Source organism: Capsicum annuum, chromosome 7 (genome assembly GCF_002878395.1).
Source record: "Capsicum annuum cultivar UCD-10X-F1 chromosome 7, UCD10Xv1.1, whole genome shotgun sequence".
In the NCBI taxonomy this organism is placed as follows: domain Eukaryota; kingdom Viridiplantae; phylum Streptophyta; class Magnoliopsida; order Solanales; family Solanaceae; genus Capsicum; species Capsicum annuum.
This window is the reverse complement of record NC_061117.1, coordinates 646,660-672,958: the sequence shown is the minus strand read 5'-3', so window position 1 is coordinate 672,958 and position 26,299 is coordinate 646,660. Positions and strand designations below refer to the sequence as shown.

Below are 26,299 nucleotides of genomic sequence, written 5' to 3'. Positions count from 1 at the left end.
CGGTTTGCACAATTTCACTCGTTTAACCACCCAAATAGCCCCGCCCACCCAAAAGGCCTACACTCCCTACCTTCTCAGCCTTTCTAGGAGCCCTAGGTCAATTTTCAACCCATTTTATTCTCAGACCTCGGGCGCACTCTCGAAACCGTAGGCTGTAGCGCCCTGATTTGGCCCAAAAATGGTTCATTTGTGTCATTTCACCTGTTTGACCACCCAAACAGCTTTGCCCACCCCAAAGGCCCACACTTCTCAACTCCTCATCCTACCGAGGAGCCCCAAGTTAATTTTTAGCCCATTTCATGCCCATACCCCCGGCAAACCCCCAAAACCGTGGGATAAAGCTCACCAATTTGGCTTGAAAATAACCCGTTCATATCGTTTCACCCGTTTGACCACCTAAACAATTCCACTCACCCAAAAGGCCCACATTACCTAACTTCTCAACCTGCCTGGGAGCCCTAGGTTAATTTTCAGCCCATTTCACACCCAAACCCTGCGCACACCCCTGGATTCGTGGGCTATAGCACACTAATTTAGCTCAAAAATGGCCCGTTCGCATCGTTTAGCCTATTTGACCACCCAAATAGCCCAGATCACCCCAAAGGCTAACATTCCCCAGCTCCTCAGCCTGCCTAAGAACCCCAGGTCAATTTTTGGCCTATTTTACTTCCGTACATTGGGCACACCCCTGGAACTGTGGGCTATAATTAACCAATTTGGCCAATAAAAGGATCGTTCGCTCTATTTCGCCCATTTGACCTGGCAAACTACGCCCTTCCCCCTACCTTGAAGGCCCACACTCCTCATCCCTCAGCCTGCCTGGGATACCCAAGTAACTTTTTGGCCCATTTTACGCCCTTACCCCCAGTCATACCCCGAGAACTATGGGCTATAGCATACCGATTTAGCCTGAAATTGGCTTGTTCATGCCGTTTTGTTCATTTGACCACCCAAAAAGCCCCGCCCACCCCCAAAGACCCACATTCTCCAGTTTCTCAGCCTGTCTTGGAGTCCTACGTTGATTTTCGGCCCATTTCATGCTTGAAACCTGGGCATACCCTCGAAACCATGGGCTATAGCACATTAATTTAGCCCAAAAATATCTTGTTCGCGTTGTTTCACCCGTTTGACCATACAAACGGCCCCTCCCACTCTAAAAGGCCACATTCCCCAGCTTCTCAGCCTGTCTGGTAGCCCCAGGTCAATTTTGGCCGATTTCATGCCCGAACCCCGAGCACACCCCCACAATCGTGGTCTATAGGCATTGATTTGGCTCAAAAAAATCTCGTTCGCGCTGTCCCACTTGTTTAACTACTCAAACGGCCTTGTCTACCTAAATGGCCCACACTTTCCAGATCCTCAGCCTGCCTGGGAGCCCCGGGTTAATTTTTGACCCATTTCACACCTGGACCATGATCACCCCCCTAGAACTGTGGGCTATAACACACTAATTTTGCTCAAAAATGGCTCATTCGTGTTGTTTTGCCCTGCCCACACCAAAGGACTATATTCTCTAACTCCTCAGCCTGTCTAGGAGACCCAGATTGATTTTTGGACCACTTCACGCCCAAAACCCGGGCACACTTTCACAATCGCAGGCTATAGTACACCAATTTAGCCTTAAAATAGCCCATTTATGTCGTTTTTCCTGTTTGACCACCCAAGCAGTCCTGCCCACCCCAAAGGCATATGATACCTAACTCCCCAGCCTGCCTTGGATTCCTAGGTCAATTTTTGGCCCATTTAACGCTCGAACCCCGATCACACCCATGGAATCATGGGCTATAGCACACCGATTTGGTTTTAAAACAGCCAATTTATGTCGTTTTTCCTGTTTAACCACCTAAACAACCCCGCCCACCCTAAATACCCACACTCCCCAGCCTGTCAAGGATTCTCAGGCTGATATTTAGCCTATTTCATGCTAGAAACTTAAGCACACCCCTAAAAACGTGGGCTATAGCATACCGATTTGGCCTAAAAATAACCTTTTCATGCCGTTTCGTCCATTGGACCACCTAAACGGCCCCAGCCCACCCCAAAGGACCATACTCCCCAGCTTCTCAGCCTGCCTGGGAGCCCCAAGTTAATTTTCCACCCATTTCACGCCAAACCCCGGGCACACCCCTGGAATCGTGGGCTATAGCACACCGATTTGGCCTATAAAAGGCCCGTTCTCATGTTTCGCCCGTTTGACCATATAAATAGCCCTTCCCACTCCAAAGGACCACAGTCCCCAGCTCTTTAGCTTGCCTGAGAGCCCCAGGTCAATTTTTGGCAAATTTCACGCCTAGACCGCTTGCAATCCCCCAGAACCGTGAGCTATAGCACACCGATTTGGCCTGAAAGCAACCCATTTGTGCTGTTTCGGCCGTTTGAACACCCAAATGGCCCCGCCTACCCCAAAGGCCCACACTCTCCAGCTTCTAAGCTTTGATAAGAGCCCAAATTAATTTTTAACCCATTTCACACCAGGACCCCTGGCATAATCCCGAAATCGTAGGCTATAACACACCAATTTGGCTCGAAAATGCCCCATTCAATAGTTTTGCCCGTTTGACCACCCAAACAACCCAGTCTACCTAAAAGGCCCACCCTCTCCAGCACCTCAGCCAGCCTTAGAGCTCCATGTCAATTTTTGGCCCATTTCATGCCCAGACCCTGGGTACACCCCCAGAACTGTGGTCTATAGCACACCAATTTGGTCCGAAAATGGCTCATTTACATTTTTTTGCTTATTTGACCAGCCAAACAGCCTACCCACCCCAAAGGCCACACTATAGCGCATTGATTTGGGTGGCTCATTTGACTGCCCAAACAACCTTGTCCATCCAAAAGGCCTACACTCCTCGGCTACTTAGCCTGCCTGGGAGCCCCAGGTTAATTTTCGGACCTTTCCATGACCAAATCCCAGGCACACTCTGAAACCATTGGCTATAGCACACCAATTTAGTCCAAAAATGGCCCATTCGTGCTGTTTTGCCCTTCTGACCACCCAAACGACCCTGCCCATCCCAAAGGCTAATATTTCATAGCTGCTCAGCCTACTAGGAGACCAGGATAATTTTGGGCCCATTTTCTAGTTTGACCACTCAAATGGTCTCACCTACCCCAAAGGCCCATAATCACCGACTCCTCAGCCTGCCTGGGAGCCCTGGTAGATTTTTGGCCCATTTCACGCTCGGACCCTGGGCACATCCAGAAAAATGTGGGCTATAGCATACCATATAGACCTAAAAATGACCCATTTCGTCGTTTCGCCTGTTTGACCACCTAAAAGACCCCGCCCACTCCAAAGGCCCACACTCTCCAGCCTTTCTAGGATCCCCAGGTCGATATTAGGCCTATTTCATGCCCCAACCTTGGGCACACCCCTAGAACCGTGGGCTATAGCATACCGATTTAGCACGAAATTGGCCCGTTCGCGCTGTTTCGATCGTTTGACCACCCAAACAGCCCCGCCCACCCCAAATGCCCACACTCCCCAGCTCCTCAGCCTATCTGAGAGCTCCAGGTCAATTTTTCATCTATTTCTCGCCCAAACCCCAGGCGCAACCCCAAAACCATGGGCTATACCACACCAATTTGGTGTAAAAAAGGCCTGTTCACACAATTTCACCCAAACAGCCTCGCGCACCCAAAGGCCTACAGTTTTCAGCTCCTCTGTTTTCCTTAGAGCCCCAAGTCAATTTTTGGCCCATTTCATGCCCATACCCCAGGCATACCCCCAAAACCTTCGGTATAGCACACCGATTTAGCCCGAAAGTAGCCCTTTCGTGTTGTTTCAACTGTTTGAACGCCCAAATGGCCTCGCCCACCCCAAAGACTCACACTCTTCAGCTCTTAAGCCTGCCTAGGAGCCCTAGGTAAATTTTTGGCCCATTTTACACCTTTACACTGAGCACACCCCCAATTTGGCCGAAAATAGTCTGTTAAGTCATTTTTCTTATTTTACCACCAAAATGGCCCCGTCAACCCCAATGGCCCACACTCTTCAACTATTCTTGGAGACCTAGATAGATTTTTGGCCTATTTCACGCCCAGATCCCAGGCACACCCCAGAACCGTGATCTATAGCATATCGATATTGCTCGAAAATAGCCCATTCGCATTGTTTCGCTTATGTGACCACTAAAATGGCCCTGCCCACCCCAAAGTCCCATACTTCCCAGCTCCTCAGCCTGCCTGGGATCCCTAGGTTGATTTCTCATTTCACGATCGGACCACAGGCACACCCCTAAATCGTGGCTACAGCATACTGATTTCATTTAAAATGGTCCGTTCATGTTGTTTCACCCGTTTGACCACCCAAATAACCCCTCCTACCCCAATGGCCCACACTCCAAATCTCCTCAGCCTGCCTTAAGCCCCAGGTAAATTTTTGGCTCATTTCACTCCTGGACCACGGACACACTTCTAGAATCATGGGCTATAGCACACCGATTTAACTAAAAAATAGCTTGTTCGTGTCGTTTCGCCCGTTTGACTATACAAATAGCCTCGTCCACCCTAAAGGCCCATACTACCTATATCCTCAATCTGTCTGGGAACCCCAGGTTGATTTTGGATCCATTTCACTCCCTGACCCCCTGGAACACCGTTGAAACAGTAGGCTATAGCACACCGATTTGACCTGAAAATGGCCCATTCGCACCGTTTCACTGATTTGACTACCCAAACAACCCCGCTACCCCAAAGTCCTACACTTCCCAGCTACTTAGCCTACCTAGGAGCCCAAGTCATTTTTTGACCCATTTTAGGCCCTTAACCCTGGGCACACCCCTGAAACTGTGGGCTATAACACATCAATTTGGACCGAAAATAGCCCGTTCGCGTTATTTTATCTGTTTGACTACCCAAACAACCCCTCCCATCCCAAAGGCCCACACTCGCCAACTCTTTAGCCTGTTTAGGAGCCTCAAGTCAATTTTTAACCCATTTCACACCCAAACCCCTGGTACAAACCCAAAATCGTGGGCTATAAACCATCGATTTGTCTTGAAAATGGTATATTTGCGCTGTTTTGCCCGTTTGATCACCCAAATGGCCCCGCCCACCTTGAAAGCCCACACTCTTCAGCTCCCTAGCCTGCATGAGAGCCCAGGTCAATTTTTAGCCTATTTCACAACTGAACTCCCGGGCACAGCCCCAAAATCCTGGGTTATAGCATAGTGATTTAGCTCAAAAATAGCTCGTTCGTGCCATTTCGCCCGTTTGACCACCCAAATATCCCCTCCCACCCAAAAGGCCCATAATCCCCACTTCTTCAGCCTTCTTGGGAGCCCCAGTTCAATTTTTAACCTATTTCATACTTGGACCCCGTGCATATCCCCAGAACTGTGCGCTATAGCACACCGATTTGGCCCAAAAATGTCTTATTCACGTTGTTTTACCCGTTTGACCAGCTAAATAGCCCCGCCGACCCCAACGACCCATCCTAGGCGCTCACCGGCCTTCTGGAATGTCCAGGTTGAATTTCATTCCACAATACGCTCGGACCCTGGGCCCACTCTCAAAACTACATGCTATAGCACACCGATTTGGCCCAAAAATAGCCCGCTCATGCCGTTTCGCTCGTTTGACCACCCAAATATCTTCACCCACCCGAAAGGCCCATGTTCCCCAGCCACTCAGCCTACTTGGGAGCCCCAGGTCGATTTTTAGCCTATTTCACGTCTGGACCCGGGCACTTCTCCGAAATCATGGGCTATAACATACCAATTTGGCCCAAAAATGGTCCGTTCGTGCTGTTTCACCCGTTTGACCACCCAAATGCTTCGCCCAGTTCAAAGACCCATACTCCCAGCTCTTTAGCCTATCTGGGAGCCCAAGGTCAATTTTTGACCTATTTCACGCCCAAAAATTGCCCGTTCGTGCTGTATTGCCCATTTGACCATCAAAATGGACTTGCTCACCCCACAGGTCTATAATCCCCAGCTCCTCAGCCTGCATGGGAGCCCCAGATCAATTTTTAGCCTATTTCACGCTCGGACCCCGGGTACACCGCCTAAATCGTGGGCTATAGCACACCATTTTAGCCCGAAAATAGCCCCTTTACACCGTGTAGCCCATTTGACTACCCAAAAGGCTCCGCCCACCCCAAAGGCCCATACTCCCCAAGCTTCCCAGCCTGTTTGGGAGCCATATGGTCAATTAAGCACATTTCATGCCCAGACCTTGGAACCGTGGGCTATAACACATTAATTTGGCCCGAAAATAGACCATTCGCACTATTTTGCCCGTTTGACCACCCAAAAGGTCTCGCCCACCCCAAAGGCCCACACTCTACAGCTCCTCAGCCTGCCTGAGAGCCCCAGGTCAATTTTTGACCCATTTCACGTTCGGACCTTGAGCACACCCCTGGAACTGTGGGCTATAGCACACCAATTTGGCCCAAATATGTCCCGTTCGTGCTGTTTTGCATGGTTGATTACTTAAACGACCTTGCCTACCCCAAAGGCCCACACTCCTTAGTGCTTTAGCCTGCTCTGGGAGCCCTAGGCCGGCTTTCGACATATTTCACGCCCAAACTTAGGGCACACCCCGGAAACCGTGGGCTATAACACATTGATTTAGCCCAAAAATGATCAGTTCTCATTGTTTTACCCGTTTGACCACCCAAGCGGCCCGCCCACCTAAAGGGCCCACACTCTACAGCTACTCAGCCTGCCTGGGATCCCCAGGTTAATTTTTGAACAATTTCACGATCGGACCTCGGGTGCACCCCCGAAACCGTCTGCTATAGCACACCAATTTGGCCCAAAAATGGCCTGTTCATGCTGTTTTGTCCGTTTAACCACCCAAATGACCCTGCCCATCCCAAAGGCCCACACTTCCCAATTTCTCAGCCTGCCTATGAGCCCCAAGTCGATTTTTGACCCATTTCACGCCCAAAACCCAGGCACACTCGTTTGCACTATTTTGCCCATTTGACTACCCAAATAGCCCCGCCTACCCTAAGGTCCCACATTACCTAGCTCCTCAGATTTTCTGGGAGCCCCGGGTTAATTTTTGGCCTATTTCATGCCTAAAACCTGGGCATAAGCCCAGAATCATGGGCTGGCTATGCACACCAATTTGGCCTAAAAATTGCTCATTCGTGCCGTTTAGCTCATTTTACTACCCAAACTGCCCCGCCCACCCTAAAGGCCCACACTTTCCAGCTCCTTAGCCTACCTGGGAGCCCCAGGTCAATTTTTGGTCCATTTCATGCCCGGACCTCGGGCACACCCCCAGAACCGTGGGCTATAGCACACTGATTCGGCCTAAAAATGGCCCATTCATGTCATTTTGCCAGTTTGACCACCGTAACGGCCCCGCCTACCTTAAAGGTCCACACTTCCCAACTCTTCACCTTGCTTGGGAGCCCCATTGATTTTTAGCCCATTACCAGCCCGGACCCTCGGCGCACCCTCAAAACCGTGGGCTGTAGCACATCGATTTTGCCCGAAAATGGCCCGTTTGCACTATTTCACCCATTTAACCTCCCAAACTGCCCCGCCCAACCTAAAGGCCTACACTCCCAACTCTTCAGCTTGCTTAAAAGCCCCAGGTCGATTTTTGACCCATTTCACACCCAAGCTCCCGCCAAACACCCAGAACCGTGGGCTATAACATATCAATTTAGTCCAAAAATAGCTCGTTCACGTTGTTTTTCCTGTTTGACCATCAAACGACCCCTCCCACCCCAAAGGCTCGTACTTCCTAGCTCCTCAGTCTGCCTGGGAACCCCAGGTTGATTTTTGGCCTATTTCACGCTCGAAACTTGGGCACACCCCTGGAATTGTGGGCAATAGCACACCGATTTGTCCCGAAAATGGCTCGTTTGCGCCTTTTCGCCCGTTTGACCACCGAAACAAAACTACCCACCCCATAGGCCTACACTTCCAGCTCCTTAGCCTTCCTGGGATCCCCCGATTGATTTTCGGTCCATTTCATACTTAGACCCAGGGCACCCTACCGAACCATAGGCTATAGGATATTGATTTGGCCCGAATATGACTCATTTGTGCTGTTTCACCGTTTGACCACCCAAATGGTCCTTCTACCCCAAAGGCCCATACTCTCCAGCTCCTCAGCCTGCCTGGAAGCCCCAGGTTGATTTTTGGCCTATTTCGTACTTGGGCCCCAGGCACACCCCCGGTACCATGGGCGCACACTGATTTAGCCCAAAAATGGTCCATTTGCGCCGTTTCCCCTGTTTGACCACTCAAACGACCCCGATTACCCCAAAGGCCCACACCCCCCAGCTCTTTAGCTAGCCTGCGAGCACAGGTCAATTTTCAGCCCATTTCATGCCTGGATCTCGGGCACACCCATGGAACTATGGGCTATAGTACATTGATTTGACTCAAAATTGGCCTGTTCGCGCTGTTTTGCCCGTTTGACCATTCAAACGACCCCGCCCACCCCAAAGGCCAACCCTCCCCAGGTCCTCAGCCAGTTTGGGAGCCCTAGGTTAATTTTCAGCCCATTTCACGCCCGGGACCCAGGCATACCCTCAAAACCGTAACACTGATTTGGCCCAAAAATTACTCGTTTGCATCGTTTCGCCCATTCGACCATCCAAACGGCCCCGCCCACCCCAAAGGCCCACATTATCCAGCTTTTCCGCCAACCTGGGAGCCCTAAGTTGATTTTTGGTCCATCATGCCCAAACCCCGGACACTCCTCCGAAACCGTGGGCAATAGCACATCGATTTGGCCCCAAAATGACCCATTCGTGTTGTTTCGCCCGTTTGACAACCAAAACGCCCACGCCCATCCTAATGGCCCACGCTCCCCAACTCATCAGCTTGCCCGGGAGCCTCTAGTCAATTTTTGGTCCATTTCACACTCGGACCCCGGGCACACCTCTGGAATCACGGGCTATAACAACAATCTTACTCTTATCCATATCAATGTTGACTCTAAAGAAATCATTTCAATGCTCATTAATGAAAACCTTTTGTATGATGCTATAATTGGAGAATGTAGGTCACTGTTGGCGGAACTGGACCATCCAGTTGTGGAACATAGCTACAGAAAATAAACCAGGGCGGTGGATGGACTACCCAAGGAAGGTGCAAAAACACAACGACTGGAAAATAGCACCATTCTGTAATTCCTCCTATGTGCGCAACTGAAGCAGTATGGGTGGACATATTAGGAACTAATTTTGTTAGACAAGTAAAAAGCTGTAATTTTTTGCCCCAGCAAAACTCCATTCCTTCTGTATTTTATAGTACTTTTTTATGTAGTTTTTAAATTACAATTTAAAAAATTAAATTAATATATTGTAAGTAGCTTTGAAACTTAGTTAAATTGATTTCCGAAGAACCAGAATAAAAATTTAAAAAAATGGAGGGAATAGAATTCAAAAATCTTGTTACATGTATTTTTAACTTAGTTGTCATGATTATTGGTGGGTAATAATATTCAAGGCAACAAATGTGGGTCGAGCACTCGGGTACTATCTACAAACGGATGGTAAGTAGTACTGCGTCTGTCCCATTTTATGTGCCGTCTTCTAAAAAGAATGTCATCTTTACTTATTGGTAACTATTTAATGACGACATCCCCATTTTATCCTTACTGGATCCAATTTAATAAAAAAAGACAACTCAAAAGTAAACTTTAAGAGGTTAATTTTGTAAACTTTACAAAGTCATCACTCATTTCTTAAACTCCATGTCCGATCAAAAGGCAACACATAATGGGAATGAGGGAGTATTTCATTTCATTTAACATAGGGCATAGCACGTTGAAGCGTGTAGGATAAAACCACTAATTTGGTTGCTATTAGGCACTAGCGAATAAATCCGTGCTTCAACCACAAAGGGTTTAAACAAGAGGTTGGGGGTTCGATTCTCACCTCTAGTGAATGAAAAAAACTCTGTGGTCAGTTCCCTATCGTTTAGTATGCTGACAGTAGGAACTAAGGATTATTCTCGCGACTGTCGGTTGTAGGGATACCTTAGGAAACAAAAAAAAAAAACCATGCTTCGCCAATTGTACAAGCACAAGAAATTGCCCCTGAAGATTTGTTTTCACTTGTGACTTGCGAGAGCAACCAAAGTCAATAAGTATGAGAAAATAAACTACTAAAATTATGTTCTATTACATATGTACTTGAAATTAAAGAAGACGGAGAATAAGTAGAACTTCAAAAATTTAATAAAAATGTAAAAGTCATATTATGTAATCTTAACAGATTACCACATTTTACATGACGCTTACTTTAGAATTCCGAAAAAATTATACTTGATGCATGGAGATAAATACCATAAAATTTCTCAACAAAATACATGAAATAATTCTGAAAAATATAGGACTAAAAATAAGATGCATGTGTACAAGAGATAAAAGATTGCTACTTCCCCCGTTTAAAAAATAGTGACCTACTTTCTCTTTTAGTCTGTTTAAAAAAGAATTATTCTTTTTGATAATACTTTTAATTTTAACTTTCTACGTGACATGTTTAGGACCACAAGATTAAAGGACATTTTGGTACATTTGACATAATTTTAATTTAGGACCACAAGATTAAATTACATTTTGATACATTTGACACAACTTTAATTTAAGACTTTGTGTCAAGTCAAAGTGGATCCCTCTTTAATAGCTCCGAATAAATTAAATACGTTCATTAAGCTACGAAGGCTTCTTATTCCACAACAATGAAAACACTTTTTCACTCTTTCATATGCTAGGAAATTTCACTTGGAAAAGAAAATGTTCCATACTAAGGGGTCGTTTGATAGAGTGTATAAGAACAATGCAAAATATAGTGTATTAGTAATACTTGCATTAGTAATATTTGTATTAGTCATGCATGCATTATTTCTTACACATTATTTGGTTTGATGTATAATAAATAATATATCTTACATAATTTATATAACGGAAAAGGGTCAGAAATACCCTTCAACTACTAGAAATGGCTCTAAAATATCCTCCATCTATCTTTGGGCTCTAAAATACCCTTCCATTCACCTATATGGCTCACAAATACCCTTCCAATCAACAGACATCTAATTTGGCTTTAATTTAACACATGACAGCTCGTGATTGGTTTGAAATTTAATTAAGTAAAATCGAATTATTTTTAAAACCCAACTTAATTCCCACTTAAACTACCCACCCATCTGCCCAACCCAATGATCCGACCCAAACATAACAACTAAAGGAAAACTAGATATTATCTTCTCAAAAAATCAATCCAATTTTAGGGTTTGTGCAAATATCATAGAGAACAGGTCGAGTCTGTTTTCCGGCGACCTTGATAGTGGCGGACTAGTGCCAAAACGTGCATCAAGCCTCCGCGAACCTAACCCAACAAAAATCCCCCAAAAATACTGCCTCAAACGTTAAAAATTTGCATTTGAACGCAGCGCCACCGTTTGCGATTTTCGACGGTGGCGGCGCCGCCGCAGCTCACCGTCAAATGGGGAAAACTCAACACCAAACGGGACGCCTCCTTCAGGCGACCAAACCCCAGCAAGAAGATCCAAAAAATACGGCATCAATCGACGCCAATTTGAGATCAAAAATTTTGCCGGCGTCGGCGATTTTCGGAGGCGGAGCTCCAAATCCAATAATTTCATCGCCAATCGAATCCAAATGAGGCCAGGAACACAAATTTCACAAAAGTCCCTTCGATTTCCTCACAGAACGTGTCCAATTTTGAAATTAGGATTTCAAAACCCCAATTTCATGACGGTGGCGCTCCGGCGACTGTAAATCAAAATTGGTCAGTAGATATGGTTCAAAATGTCTCAATAAATGTATCCCTTATGAATTTCAGGGCCAATTCATCACAGAACTCAATCAATTTGAATTCCGATGAATCAAAGTGTGTTAAAGCTGATGAAAATTCAATGATTCAGCTGAGGACCCTAAAGGTAACTCTTCTTTTATCTCCTAAAAACATTCTTGGTGCTGAAAAATCTGTAGTTGAACCCCAAAAATTGATGTACTTTAAATTGATATTTTGCTCTTTGTTCAGAGCTGAACCTTAGTTCACTTCATTGATCACTAGACGATTCTTTAAGTTGATGTACACAGTGCTAGTTTTTGTTTCTCGTTTGGTTTAGTTCTAGTTCTTTTCAATTTTAGTGATGAATTAGTGATATCAATAGCGTTTACTAATAACTAAGTTATTATCTGCAGTGAGTACTCGTCACTTGAACATAATGTTAATATAACTCTAGTCAATAAGTGGAAATCATTATTGTTAAAAAAATATATGATAAGATGTTAATTCAATGTTTACTGTATGGCACTTTGTTTAGAATCTGGTGGAGTAGAAGAAATTTAGAATTAATAGGTAATTGGCAGTTTGTTTACTGTTTGAACAATGTTGGAATTCTTGAGGCACCATGAAATAATTTATTGATTGCTTCCGTTTTTTTTTTTTGGCTAATATTTCTACATCTTATTGTATGTTTAAAGAAACAGAAAATTGATCTAGTTTGAGTTTGCAATGTAGTTCACACTTGTTCTTCAAATGCTCCTATTGTAGGTATTTGCGGCAGACACTACTTACTTGTATGGCCATAAATAGACAGATTACTAACTGGAACTCTGAGGTACAACGGCTATCTTCCCTAAGAAGCGCAAGAGCTGCGACTGTGATCCTGGGATTCATTTTTGCTGCTGTGGTATACCATGTTTGGATTGAAAGAAACAGTCGCAAATCAACCCAGGTGGCTAAAGATGCACTGTTAGATTCAAAAAGATCATTTTGCAATTACATATTATGGGGCAACAACATACCAAATGGAGGAGCATTCTAGAGAAACTCGATAATTTTCCCTATTAGTCGTTCTATAATTCCTGATGTAAAATGACTCGTGCCCTTCTTAGAAGGTGCTGAGTTCATTTAGTCTCCTTTGATTACAGTTTTTCTTCTTCAGTTATTTTTGTGGGAACTAACTCTAGATTCCAATGAGTTATCGTGTAAAATTCTATAATTAGTTAAATATGATTCAGTTTATAATTCAGTTTAACTGGAAAAAAATATGTGATCAACACAACATTTTAAACTCCATGCTATCGAAATGACTTCTCACTTATTAGGATTGAGGGAGTAATTAAAGCCCAGCCATTACATAGAACCTGAATTTTGATTTAACAGACCATGGTATCACTGGCAAACAATTATATAAGCAGACTCTCATTTTGCAGCAAAAAAATTGGCCAAGACAACTGAGGTTACCACCTAGCACAAGTGCACCAAAAATCACCTTAAGAAAATGAAGAACTAAATAATTAGAGACACACTATACAACAAAACGAAAAAAAAACTCATATCACATGTAGGAAGAAAAACAGAGGTAACGACATGGACTGAAGAACAAGCTTTCTAATTTTTTCACGTGCAATTTTTACAACCCACGAACAAGGATATTGAAAAAAAGAACTCACTGCAGACCTCATTTGTGGATTTCACTAGGTATGTTGTTGATGTTTAGCAACAGGACACCAGTCAACTTTGAGAATGACAGACAAAAAGACAACTTTCAGCAATATATCAGAAACAACATCCACATATCAACTGAATATACGTATAAGTTTGCAGTAAAATAACATCACATCTTAAACAACTTGTTCCTTAATACAACTACTAAAAAGTCTAATTAGCATCAAAAAGGTAATAAAATATGAAGTATAGCTGATTCATTTTTTCATCCTTGAACTCAAAATAACTTCTCCCCTATTTTTTCCATCCCTCATTGTCTTCAGTTTTTTTATTCTTTTTTCCTTTTCAACATTCAACTGATTTGAAGTCATGATTGGGTTGCCTTTGTAAGACAACTTTTTTGGTGAATACAAAATTTTTTTAGGTATACTCACACCATTTTCATCTCCCTTGAAGCCAATTTTCCTTGTACCAGTTGGTCGATGCAGAACCTTTTTAGCTTCAAGCCTAGTCTAAGCTTCGGAGATTCTCTTAGGTTGCATAGTTGGCTTCTCATCCTCTTCAGATTCATCTCCATCTTTATCAACAACTGCAACACTTAAAGGCGCAACATGTAACTCAGGTTCAACAGATTTGGTCTATTGACTTGAAGAAGCAACACATCCAGGAGTAGGCATGAAGACACCAGATTCTTGGCTATCTCGGGGTGCTAACACTAGTACATCTTCAACTGGTTCTTTTGATTTGTTAAGCTACAAAAATTGACAAAGTAGTTAAATAATTGATTAAGTAATGCTAATATTAACCAAGTACAGAAAAATTACTTACCAAAGGACATTTCCTTTGATTATGGCCTGGTGCACCACAATGACCACATGTCATTTTCAGTGCTTTTCTTGAAACTGACCATACCCCCTCCCTCTTTCTAGATTCGGCCTTTTTCCTTGTCCTCTTAACCTGTGGTCTACTAATCATTTTTTGTATTTCAGGTGGCTCCATAGCATGAGTAGCATCAACTTTCCAGAATTTAGAACCTCTAACAGGTTGTATTTTATGCATGTATACCAATATGCAAGCTTTTTTTGAATACCACCAATTCACATGATCTTCTGGTTCTTGTTTGTCATGAATGTAAGCTTTAATGGCATAAGGACATGGTATGCCTGTCAAGTCCCATGTCCTACACGTGCACTTCTTCCTACCAAGATGTACCACATGCGTATCTTCGCCCTCAATCACCTCATACCCCTGGTCTCCATTAGATTTTACTTCACAACAATGTGCAATCATATTATAATCAGTATACAACTCCATGGCATATGAACTGAACTTTCTTTTTCAATTTCGCCCCTCCTCTTCAAGTTCTTTCAACCTTACCATGACCTATTTATACAAATAGTGAGACAATAGGCTTAACTGAAAAATAGTAAGACAACAAACTTAATTGATAAAGTCTTGCTAAATTAAAAATAGTGAAAAAAAATTCTGAAAAAAAGTGAAAAACTCAGAAATTCAAATAATGAAAAAAATAAAGAGTGGATTACCTTGGTTCTAATTTCTTCCAACATCTTGATTATAGGTTTTCCTCTTGCGTTTAGAATTCATTTGTTGAATGATTCTGTAAAGTTATTTTCACATGCAAAATTCTTGCAGACTGTGTCAAAATAAGCCCTACACCAATGTTGTACAGAATACCACACCAAATCCTTGATAGCTTGTTCAGACAAAGCTCCCATGTCCTTTAATTGATCATGAAATTCTTCTTCATATGTGCTCCAAGCAGACCACCACAGTAATTTCTTCATTTGTACACTTCTCCAAATCTTGCTCCAGTTTGCTTCTATGTGTCTTACACACTATCTATGATGTGCTTTGGGATAGACTTGACTAATAACATTCAACAACCCTTATAACAATAAACATGAAAATAATTAATGTACTGGTTGCATAAAAATTCAACAGAAAAGCATAAATAAAAGTGTCAAGCAATTACCTTCTGCATATCAGACATAAATGTCAATCCTTCACCATCGGCTAAATCTAATGAACTAGCAACTCAACAAACCATTTCCAGGTTCTACTTGTCTCTTTGTCCACCACTGCCCAAGCAAGGGGATAAAAGTGTTTCATTGAATCTTGGCCGAGTGCAACTAATAAAATTCCCTTGAATTTTTCTTTTAAAAATGTTCCATCTAGCCCTATAAAAGGCCTCAAACCTGCTTTCCAACCATTTTTCAAAGTTTGAAAGCACACATACATTCTTAAGAAACTTCTTTTCCCCTGATTCAAAGCCTCTTTAGATATGTTTATGATCACATCCGTACCAGGATTGCTCTCCCTCAATTCTTGGGCATAAGCCTCCAACTTATTAAATTCATCAATGTAGCTACCCTTCAATTTCTCTAATATAAGCCTCTTAACCCTTTTCATTGTAGAATAACTAACATTCAGTTTAAACATATCATTCAAATATTTTTTTCATGTCTGCCACCTTGTACTTTGGATTATTCTGAATCTTCTTCTTCAAGTAGTGTGCTAAAGCTTCTTGGGTAGCTCTTCTATTCTGAAAAGCTGACAAACAAGAGTGATTTGTATTCAAAGTCTTAATTTTGAATCCCTGGCTTTTCTTATCTTCAGATATCAAACACTCAAAGGGACATCCAACATCATACACATATCTCAATCTGGTAGTGTCACTTTTATCAACTTGAAGGCCTTTCTTATTAGCAATAGAGTAAAAATTCACAACTCTCTTAGCTTCTTTAAGATTTTTAAAGCACATACCTTTTTCCAACTCTAAGAACATGTCCAGCTGGTCATTGACTTCTCTATGCTTTTCCTTTCTAAAAAATTCCAACTCTTCACTATCATAATCACCAAGAACGGGCTCATTATTATCCTCTTCCTCTAATTCAGCATCAGTTCCTATTCCTACCTCCTCTTCATTCAAACTAGGTTGATTAACAAGAAAGATGTTTGAAGCTACAACACTAACTTCACCCTCATCTGCATCAAATAGTTGAAGCACCCTCATCTACAGAAAATAGAAAATTCATAACATTTCTTTCTAATGCACAAAATTGAGACAACAGTTGCACAAGAATCTGAAATAAATAAAAAACCTTTAAAATAATACAACAAATGGATACCAAATCATAAAAAACTAACATCTCAATTCCATGTTTAGCTTAATCGAGACACGACGACTTCATAAAAAGTCTTAAAATCAGAATATAAAAAGTATAACAATAAAGACAAAATCGTAGAATTTCACCATCACCAAAATTATAAAAACCTTAACTTGATAGTACAATGAAATCCAAAACTAATTAGTTGTATAAACAAACATAAAAAACAACAAAAACTTATAAAATGTTTCATTGGTATTTGTTAGAATTATGTGCTCTAATTACATTATTAATGATAGTAACGTAATTTGTGTTAGCCACTTCACCTTTCTATCTGAAGGAAGAATTTCCATGGGAGAGATGAATGGCGGCAGCGGTATTTTGATGCTGAGAAAGAAGATGGAGGAATGGGGTTTAGATCCATATTGTAGCCAAATGTTCAACAAGGATGAGCCTTATGATTGGCGTCCTCGTTACTATCTTGGAGACGACTATCTGAAGGAATCACTACGTGAGTTTCTTGATGAGGTCGAGGAATACAAAAGGTAAAAAGGGTATTTTATCGAACGAACTAATTCATAAGACTGATTGAGTTGAAATTATTTGGGGATCGAATTTGAATTTTGCATATGGTGGAGGAGTCAATTGGTCTGTGTTGTTCGTTTCTCTTCTATCTTATGTAGCTTTTGCATAGCGTTTTGGTTGCTTGGTTTCTTTGAATCGTCCTAATGTAACGCCCATGCTATTTTCATTATTCTCGCGGACATATAAATTGTACTTTACTTTCTTTATTTATCCTTTTTAGATGTTATCATCAAACCGGGGGCCTATCAGAAACAGCCTCTCCACCTCGTTAGAGGTAGTCGTATGGACTGCTTACACTCTACCCTCCCCAGACCCCACTATGTGGGAATATACTGGGTTTGTTGTTGTTGTTGTTGTTGTAGATGTTATCATCAAACTACTCTTGAAATTTAATGAAGTCTCTAAGAAACAACAATTCACTTAGTTTGGACTCAAAAATTCATTTATTTTGGACTAGAGCGAGTGAGTACTATCAATATAACATGAGCTGTATGGTCTTGTCTTGTTGCCAAAATGCAGCTTTGACTTCTCAATTGGGACAGATTTAGTTGGTGGGGTGAAGCTTTGCAGCTACTCCAAGTTGCAACAGATAACGGATTTCAGATATGAGAGCTTGATAGGGAAGACTCTTTCGGGAAGATTCGTTCCATGGAACGATTGGTCAAGGATCTGAACAACGAACAGTAATTGTCAAGACATGGGATTTTCACCTTCCTTTCAAAGCAGGATACTATGACCTTGCATATGATTTTTGTGTATGTTTGATTACTGGATAGATATGCCCGAATTTGATTTCTTTTCTTTTCTTTCGTGCTGAATCATGTCGAGGATGCTTTTGTAGGACCAGATTGAGTTCTTCACGAACGAAAATGCAAATATGCATCCAAAATTGGCCAAGTTGTGTACGTTCTGTTGCGACACAAGGCTTGCAGCTGTCTGTGATGTAGAGTTTGATGACAATATTACCAGATTGTTGTCTGATGTGATTCTGGAAGGTATTTTAGTCAGCTCAAGTATTACGTTGAAGGACCAACTTACCACTCTTCTTTTAACACACTCTTTATTGTTTTACTTGTTCGGTAGATTTCTTTGGGTGGGACGACAGGATAAAAGTGGCAATTCAACTTTCACAACTCTTAGCTTGGTTTTGCATGAAAAGGGTATTATAATGGGCAGTATTACTGCATCATGCATTCTGATAGAAGATAAGGTTGAGTTTGAGCCCTTGGTCGTCTTCTGAACTTTCCGTTTCTCTTAAAAATATATACATATAATTCAACATTTTTAACGAGTTATTGTATTGGTTTGGTTGCAGGAAATGGATATAAAAGTATTTGACTTTGGTTCCGTCTCTGATCATATGCATAAGGGTGTTAAAGTTCCTGGCAAGTATCATAGTGGCTGGGAAGCTCCAGAAAGAGGTATGTTTGCTCATGCTTCATCATCTTTGATGTTTTCATGCGTACTATAGGTCAAAGATCTTTCCTATATTTGTCTGTGTAATGCATGATATGCAATGCCTTGTCTGCCGTGTAGTTTGAGGTCTAGGTTTGTCTGGCTCCGAAAGTGAACTGCCTGAACTACTTAGCTTATTATTGTGCAGGTTAGGTCTAGTTGTTAAAACCGCTGTCCAAAACATAAGCAAGAAAATATATTCTTACTTGGAGTCATGGAGTAGCCATTGTCTAATGTCCTTAAGATCTGATTTCGTATTCGCTACTTTTGGAGGATTAGACACAGACACGCACAGACCAATCAACATAGTTCTTCTTTGGTGATTTCTATTATATTGAAGCCTCCATCATTTCATCCCTAGCATCTGTGTCTCTCTTACAAGTTACCAATTGATGTTGGTTGTAGTCAGTGGTGGATCTAGGATTTTGGGGTCGTGGATGCTCGGGAGGTTCGACCACGCATATTATTGTCCAAAGCTTTAAGGTTCTGCTTGGAAATTAAAGCACCCAGCAATCTTATTAGTTTACTTGGTTCTTTTCTAAATCTTATACCAACTTTTATGCATTTTTCATTTTTCAACTTTTATACCAACTTAGTCTGCCTCGAATTTAACAGTTGGTGGAGCGCCAAAAAGATGGTCATAGGTCTGCCCCTGGTTGTAGTTTGTTACTAAGTTGCTCGGATTCTCTAAAAATGTTGCCGCGCTCGCGTCGGATCCTCCAAAAATGCACTACTTTTGAAGGATCCAACACGCACCCAATGACATTTTTGAAGAGTCCGAGCAATGTAGGTTTGTTATATCCGAATAAGTACGAAGTTCTGTGAAAACATTTTTTCTTTCTGTATTTACTGCCGATATCTTGTGATGCCTTGTTCCTGTGTATATACTGTGCAATGTGCATTAATCCTCAGTTGACTCTGCCAATATCAAGAAAGTGAAGGGTGGTAAGTTGAACACACACTGTCGAAAAATTATATTGTATATGTAAAAAATTATACGAAGTATATAAGTCACAAATTACTTTTAGTACGTACATAATAATTCTTGAACACCCTTGGCAAAATTTCTGACTTGGTCATTGCCAGTAACCCCATATTGTTATGCTTCTGTCTGAAACAGTGAAGCGGTCATGAAAAGAAGCCTGTATTAAGAATTTTGACTTGAGAGTAAATTTGATCGTATTTGATGTTAGTAATATGCACATATATTCTTTTACATACGTTAATCTTGTTTTCTGTAGTAAAAGCAGTTTTATGTTATTTTTTTTCTGTATAAATACAGGTAATATGACGGCGAAATCTGATGTTTTTGTATTTGGTCTGTTACTGGTGGAGCTGATAACCAAAAAGGAGGTTGATGATTTATTTTTATTTCCAAGCCAACGCGACATAAAGAATATAGTGGATGAAAGCTTCAAAGAAGTTGATGCTGAAACTGCATCTAAGATCACAAGCATGACATACAGATGCACTGAAATGGAAGCAAATGATAGGCCAACTATGAAGGAAGTATTAAACGTTCTGGAAGCAGCAGCGAAGATGGGAGCAAAGGGGGAGAAGCGAAGAAGAAGTGGAAGCAGCAGCAGCGAAGATGGGAGCAAAGGGGGAGAAGCGAAAAAGAAGTTGGAAGCAGCAAAAACGAATGAAGCAATAGAAGCAGCTACTGCAAATGAAGAAGGAAGTAGAAGCAGCTAGACCCATCTTGGCTTAGCTGCTTTACCTTATTATCGGACAGATAATAAATCTGTCGAATTAATAATCGATCTGTCTATATATCTCTCGTACGGACAGATAATAAATCATCTCCCTAAATAAAAGTTACTTTTGATCCATTTAATTAAAAAAATATACTTAAAAGGTCTACTCTACTACTCTTTCTTTGTCCAAAAGAGTTAGACAAAATTTTACCCCCCAAAAAAGGGGAAAACAAACCAAACCAAACCCTAGCGTCCGTTTTTGTTTAGCTTTACAAGCAAGCCGTTGAGTAAGTTTTTCCTAAGTTTTGTTCCATCTCCCTTTACTAAAATGTAGTATTATTTCATTTTTGGTTGTTAAGCACTCTTTTGTGGTGTTTTCTTCTGTTAGTTAGCTTTACAAGGGTGTTGAGTACTAAAAGCTATGAGGTTTTTAGATATTTAAAATATTTTAGCTAAAAGTAGAAAGGTAAAAGAAAAAAAGTAGAATGCTTTTTGTTTCTTGTTCATAGATTTAGGGGATTTTAAAGGTGAACTGCCTCACATTCCATGTAATGGTTTTTTCTTAAGATGCAAAAGAAGATAAAAATGGAAAATATCTTTATTTAGAGATGCATATACTTTCCACCTGAGCCGGGGTCTATTAGAAACAACCTTTCTACTTCTTCGGAGGTAGTGGTATGGACTGCATACATTTTACCCTCCCCAGACCTTACTTTGTAGGAATACACGTTCTGAAAACGTTTTCTCTGTATTTACTGAAGATATCTTGTGATGCCTTGTTCCTGTATATACTGTGCAATGTGCAGTAATCCTCAGTTGACTATGCCAATATCCAGAAAGTGAAGGATGGTAAGTTGAACACTCTCTGTCGAAAAATTATATTGTATATGTAAAAAATTATACGAAGTATATAAGTGACAAATTGCTTTTAGTTACGTACATAATAATTCTTGAACACCCTTAGCGAAATTTCTGACTTTGTTATTTGCCAGTAACCTCATAGTGTTATGATTCTGGCTGAAACAGAGAAACGCTAATGAAAATAAGCCTGCATTAAGAATTTTGACTTGAGTAAATTTCATCGTATTTGTTGTTAGTAATATATGCATATTCTTTTACATACGTTAATCTTGTTTTCTGTAGTAAAAGCAGTTTTATGTTATTTTTTCTGTATAAATACAGGGTAATATGACGGCGAAATCTCATGTTTTTGTATTTGGTCTGTTACTGGTGGAGCTGATAACCAAAATGGAGTTTGATGATTCATTTTCCCCACATGTGGTTGAAGAAAGCTTCAAAGAAGTTGATCCTGAAACTGCATCTAGTATAACAAGCATGACATCCAGATGCATCGAAACGAAAGCAAATGATTGTCCAACTACGAAGGAAGTATTAAATGTTCTGGAAGCAGCAGCAGCAGCGAAGATGGGAGCAATGGGGGAGAGGCGATCTTTTTATTGAGCAACGGGCAGGTACAATCAATCGTCTATTTCTTCCCTGTAGGTAGGCAACTTTGGAACTTGTTTATTAGCTTTAGGGGCATTAGGTGGACCATGCCTGAATACAAAAGAATTGTGTAAGCATGTACCTTTCCTTGTTGATTCCAGATCTCCGTCGGGTAGCCACTTAGTTACTAGAAACTTCCTCTTCCTGTTTGAGACTAATCCTTTGCCCCGGCCTACTAATTCAATCACATTTTTGTATGGAAATGATGGCAAAACATCTATTTCACGCTACAAGTATATTTGCGGTTGGATTGATATAAAACAACTGAATTGTATTAAAAAAAATTAGTTATTACCGTAGTTGGCTTATTCCAGCATGGTTCTATAGACAATTTGAAGGCATATTCTCCTGGCTGCCGTCCCCATTCATTTTCTGGTGATGGTTGGACTTTGTAAACTTTGCCATATTCTCCAGAAGTTTGAGGTTCTTTTGAATGAAGTTCATCTAAGATTTGGATGCTCATGTAGTACAATAATAAACTCTGTGACTGAACAAGCATGTAAAATAGTTATTATAATGACTTTACAGTCTAAACTTGCTTGTATAAATTTAGGTTGTCATTCTAGTTTGGCGTTCTTTCCCACAATATGCATGTAAAACAAAAAAGTATTCCTATTAAATATTTTTTTTTGTGTGGTTTTTGAAAGCGGAATAAATTACCTCTGTTAAATATTCTTTTCGAATCGAAAAACTAGATGCTCCTGCAAATATAGGATTGCTAAGAATTACGGTACGTACCAATTAACTCCTTGTAGGAACATGAATGCATGATGTTTGCATGAGTCCATAATTGGATATATTTTTGAATTTGACACAGATATTACGGATATACAAAAGAGGTGAGTCCGGTTTGCTCACGAAAAGAATTGTATCAACAATTAACTGCAAGACGAAGAAATGTGTGTATATATCTATATGTAGACGCACATGTATGATGGCCTAACTCATAAGGAGTGGTGTACTAGTAGCACTTTTGGCGTCCAAAATGGACAATTTTGACATGCACTCGGACCTGGTAAAAAGGAGGAAAAAGAAAGTCAACTATAAAAAGAAAAGGAGAGGTTACACTTTAACCTTCAACAAAAACGTAGAAGTTGACTTACGCATTACTTTCAACGATGTTTTTCCTCCTACAAAAATCATGACGAGCAGAGAAATGAACATTGTAAATAGGAAACAAAAGACTAAGTTGAAAAGGAAGAAATTATGGAGTAATAGTTAGTTAACTAACAGATCATCTATAAAATAAGGCTGATCTCCCAGCTCGCTGCACAAGGTCAAGCAAGTATTGTCTAAATTTGCCAATAACTGTAAAAGAAAATAGTCTATTTACAAATTCTTTTTGAAGAATATATGTTGAAGAATGACTGAAAAGCAGTTCCTTTCCGTCATTATTCAGCATATATTCTTCAAAATGAATTTGTAAATATACTATTTTTCTTCTACAGTTGACTGATTTTGACAATACTTGCACCTTATAGATGATCTATTAGTTAACTAACTATTACTCTATAATTTTTTCCTTTTTGCAACTTATAGTCTTTTGTTTCCTATTTCCAATATTCGTTTCTCTACTAGTCATGATCTTTGTAGGAGGAAAAACATTGTTAAAAGTAATGCGTAAGTCAACTTCTACGTAACTGTAACCTCTCCTTTTTTTTGTAGTTGATTTTTTTTTTTTGCTCTTTTTTATCAGCTCCGAGCGCATGTCGAAATTGTCCATTTTGGATGCTAAAAGTGCTACTACTACACTGTTCCTTATGAGTATGGCCACCATACATGTGTCTCTCTCTCTCTCTCTCTCTATATATATATATATACATTTCTTCGTCTTACAGCTAATTGTTAATACAATTTTTTTCTTGAGCAAACAGGGCCCACCTCTTTTGTATATCGGTGATATCTGTATCACATTCAAAAAAATATATCCAATTATGGACTCATGCATTCCTGTTCCGAGTTAATCGGTAAGTATTGTAATTCTTAGCAATCCTGTTTGTAGGAGCATCTAGTTTTCCAGTTTCAAAAGGATATTTAATATAGAGGTAATTTACCCCGCTTTCAGAAACCACACATAAAAAATTATTTGACAGGAATACCTTTTTATTTTACATGCATATTGCGGGAAAGAAGCCAAACTAGAATGACAACCTAAATTTATTCAAGCAAGTCCTTTTGAGACTGAAGTCATTATAATAACTATTTTACACGTTTATTCAGTCGCAGAGTTTAGTACTGCACTACATGAGTATCCAAATCTCTTAGATGAACGTCATTCAAAAGAACCTCAAGCTTCTGGAGGATATTGAAAAGTTTACAAAGTCCAACCATCACCACAAAATGAATGGAGATTGCAGTCAGGAGAATATGCCTTCAAATTGTCTATAGAACCACACTGGAATAAGCTAACTACAGTAATAACTATTTTTTTTTCTATACAATTCAGTTGTTTTTATATTAATCTAACCACAAACATACTTGCACAGTGAAATGGATGCTTTGCAATCATTTTCATACAAAAATGTGATTGAATTAGTAGGCTGGGGCAAAGGATTAGTCTCAAACAGGAAGAGGAAGTTTCTAGTCACTAAGTGGCTACCCGACGGAGATGTGAAATAATGAAGGAAAGGTACATGGTTACATAATTCTTTTGTATTCAGGCATGGTCCACGTTATGCCCCTAAATTTCTATATTCTGAATTCTTAAATTTCTAATGTCTAGCCCACCTTGTCTCTTTAACAAAATTAGTGTCTTTTTATTGACTAAATGGAATCATTATTCTCCATTTCATAAAAAAATTCCTCCTAAGAGCAGAATTCTTTCTTCTACTATAGCTTGGAGAAGAAAAACTAACATACAATATGTTGCAAAGGAACACTTTTTTAATTGTCTTACACAATTTTATCTCTTTTATACAGATCTGAACTGAGAACAGATCAAAAGGTTTTAAGAGGCATCGCATATGCCGTTTACGTGGTTCAGAGATTGTATCAACTTGTATTTGCGCTCTTCTGTAAGATTTCTCAAACAAAAACCATATATACTCCTACCTCAAGATGTTCTTATTTTATAGCTTGAAGATTTTCCACGACTCTTAATTAAACATCAATTATATGTTTTTTTATGTGTTGATAACCAATTTGACGTGTACTTTTGCCAGAGGTAAGTTATGCACACGACATTTGCTTATGGGACAGCTCTACTGCATCTGCTTAAAAAATGCTTAAAGGAGAAGTTACTGAAAACAAAGAAAGAAGTAGCAGGCTGGAGGGTGTTGAAAGATTAACCAAATATCAAGAAGAATGTAGAACTAAGTTACTGAAAACAAAGAAGGAGCAGACTGGAGGTTGTTGAAAGATTAACCAAATATCAAGAAGAATGTAGAATTAAGTTACTGAAAACAAGGAAGGAGGTAGCAGCCTGGAGGTTGTTGAAAGATTAACCAAATATCATATCAAGAAGAATGTAGAACTCTGACTAATGTCGACAAACAAGGTAAAAAATTGTTCAAATGAAGAACTGCAGCAGCTTGATAAGCAAACAGAATCTCTGGAGATATTGAAATTACTGCGTATCTGTGAACCACAGGCGTCTCAATAAAATTAGTGGTCTAAACCCTTTTAACAGGAGCTCTTACATATATAAACAAACATAAAAAAAAATACACTCTAATAATGTCTTATTTGTTCGTAGTTGTTTCGATGTAGTATTTTTAAAAGACACCTAAGTTTTAACTTCACATATTAATATGATTATTAATAATAAAAGTAAGAATTAATTCTTGTTAATAAGATGTTAGCCATTTGTTTGCAATGCAGTAACTTGGATGTTGTTAAAATTTTATTTATTAATATAAAGTTTTAGTTGTTTAGTTCAAAATTTTAAAATATTTCTTGTAAAAATGAGTAACTTTTTCTCTTTCTTCTTCTTATTATTTTTTAGATATTTTTTTAAAATGTATTTCACAATTTTGATTATTATTTCAAGTGAAATTGAAATTATAGTATTTACTATTAAAAATTTTGAGGCCTGAAACGAAAACTTTACTAGTTTTATCAACCTAGTCGTGCCTTAGACTCGGACATCATGAGTTTATGAAAAAAATTGACAATGGACTAAAGTGAGAACCAATGGCTAAGATAAAAAATCCTGTTTTCTCATTTTTAGTTTGGCCAAAAGATATAGCTTTTTAAAAAAATGACCATTATTTTTGCTTCCATGCTAACAATAATAACAAGTCTTTTATTTCCCGACTCAAATTCAAATTTAATCAAATCTCAATATATTGATATACCAAACCCTAAAAGGAAAAAACATTACATAAGAAACACATTAACCATGGTGAAATCAAAGCTACAAAGAATAGCTCATGAAAATACAAAGTAATCATCACTCCAACAACTAAAAAAAGTGTATCAATTATATAATACGTGTCTTTATAGAATGGTTACACATGGTTCTAAATAGAGGCGGAGTGGAGTTAGGATTTCAACTGAGGGGGTTCAATATTCAAAGAAAACTCAAT

The 26,299-nt window shown here is 40.0% G+C and overlaps 2 protein-coding genes across 6 annotated transcripts; one reads left to right on the top strand and one right to left on the bottom strand.

Annotated features, from left to right (window-relative positions):
• Positions 1-13,637: 13,637 nt before the first annotated feature.
• On the bottom strand, positions 13,638-16,427 carry LOC124899979. Its single transcript, XM_047415053.1, has 3 exons — positions 14,947-16,427; positions 14,231-14,785; positions 13,638-14,154 (listed from the first exon to the last, which is right to left on the bottom strand). Exons 2-3 carry the CDS (start codon positions 14,714-14,716, stop codon positions 14,041-14,043), a joined length of 600 nt encoding a protein of 199 aa, XP_047271009.1. The 5' UTR covers positions 14,717-14,785; positions 14,947-16,427; the 3' UTR covers positions 13,638-14,040.
• Positions 16,428-16,669: 242 nt separating this feature from the next.
• On the top strand, positions 16,670-25,400 carry LOC107877496 (probable serine/threonine-protein kinase PBL17). 5 transcript variants are annotated; one of them, XM_016724151.2, is made up of 8 exons: positions 16,670-17,075; positions 17,635-17,870; positions 17,957-18,110; positions 18,199-18,325; positions 18,431-18,536; positions 19,853-21,116; positions 21,450-21,739; positions 24,935-25,400. In XM_016724151.2, the coding sequence occupies exons 4-6, from the start codon at positions 18,284-18,286 to the stop codon at positions 20,263-20,265; spliced, it is 561 nt and encodes a 186-aa protein (XP_016579637.1). In that variant the 5' UTR covers positions 16,670-17,075; positions 17,635-17,870; positions 17,957-18,110; positions 18,199-18,283; the 3' UTR covers positions 20,266-21,116; positions 21,450-21,739; positions 24,935-25,400. The 5 variants fall into 5 exon arrangements, with proteins under 5 accessions (XP_016579637.1, XP_047271010.1, XP_047271011.1 ...); XM_047415054.1 differs by adding an exon at positions 24,693-24,787 and having other exon boundaries at positions 19,853-21,739; XM_047415055.1 differs by adding an exon at positions 24,693-24,787 and having other exon boundaries at positions 19,853-21,770.
• Positions 25,401-26,299: the final 899 nt, after the last annotated feature.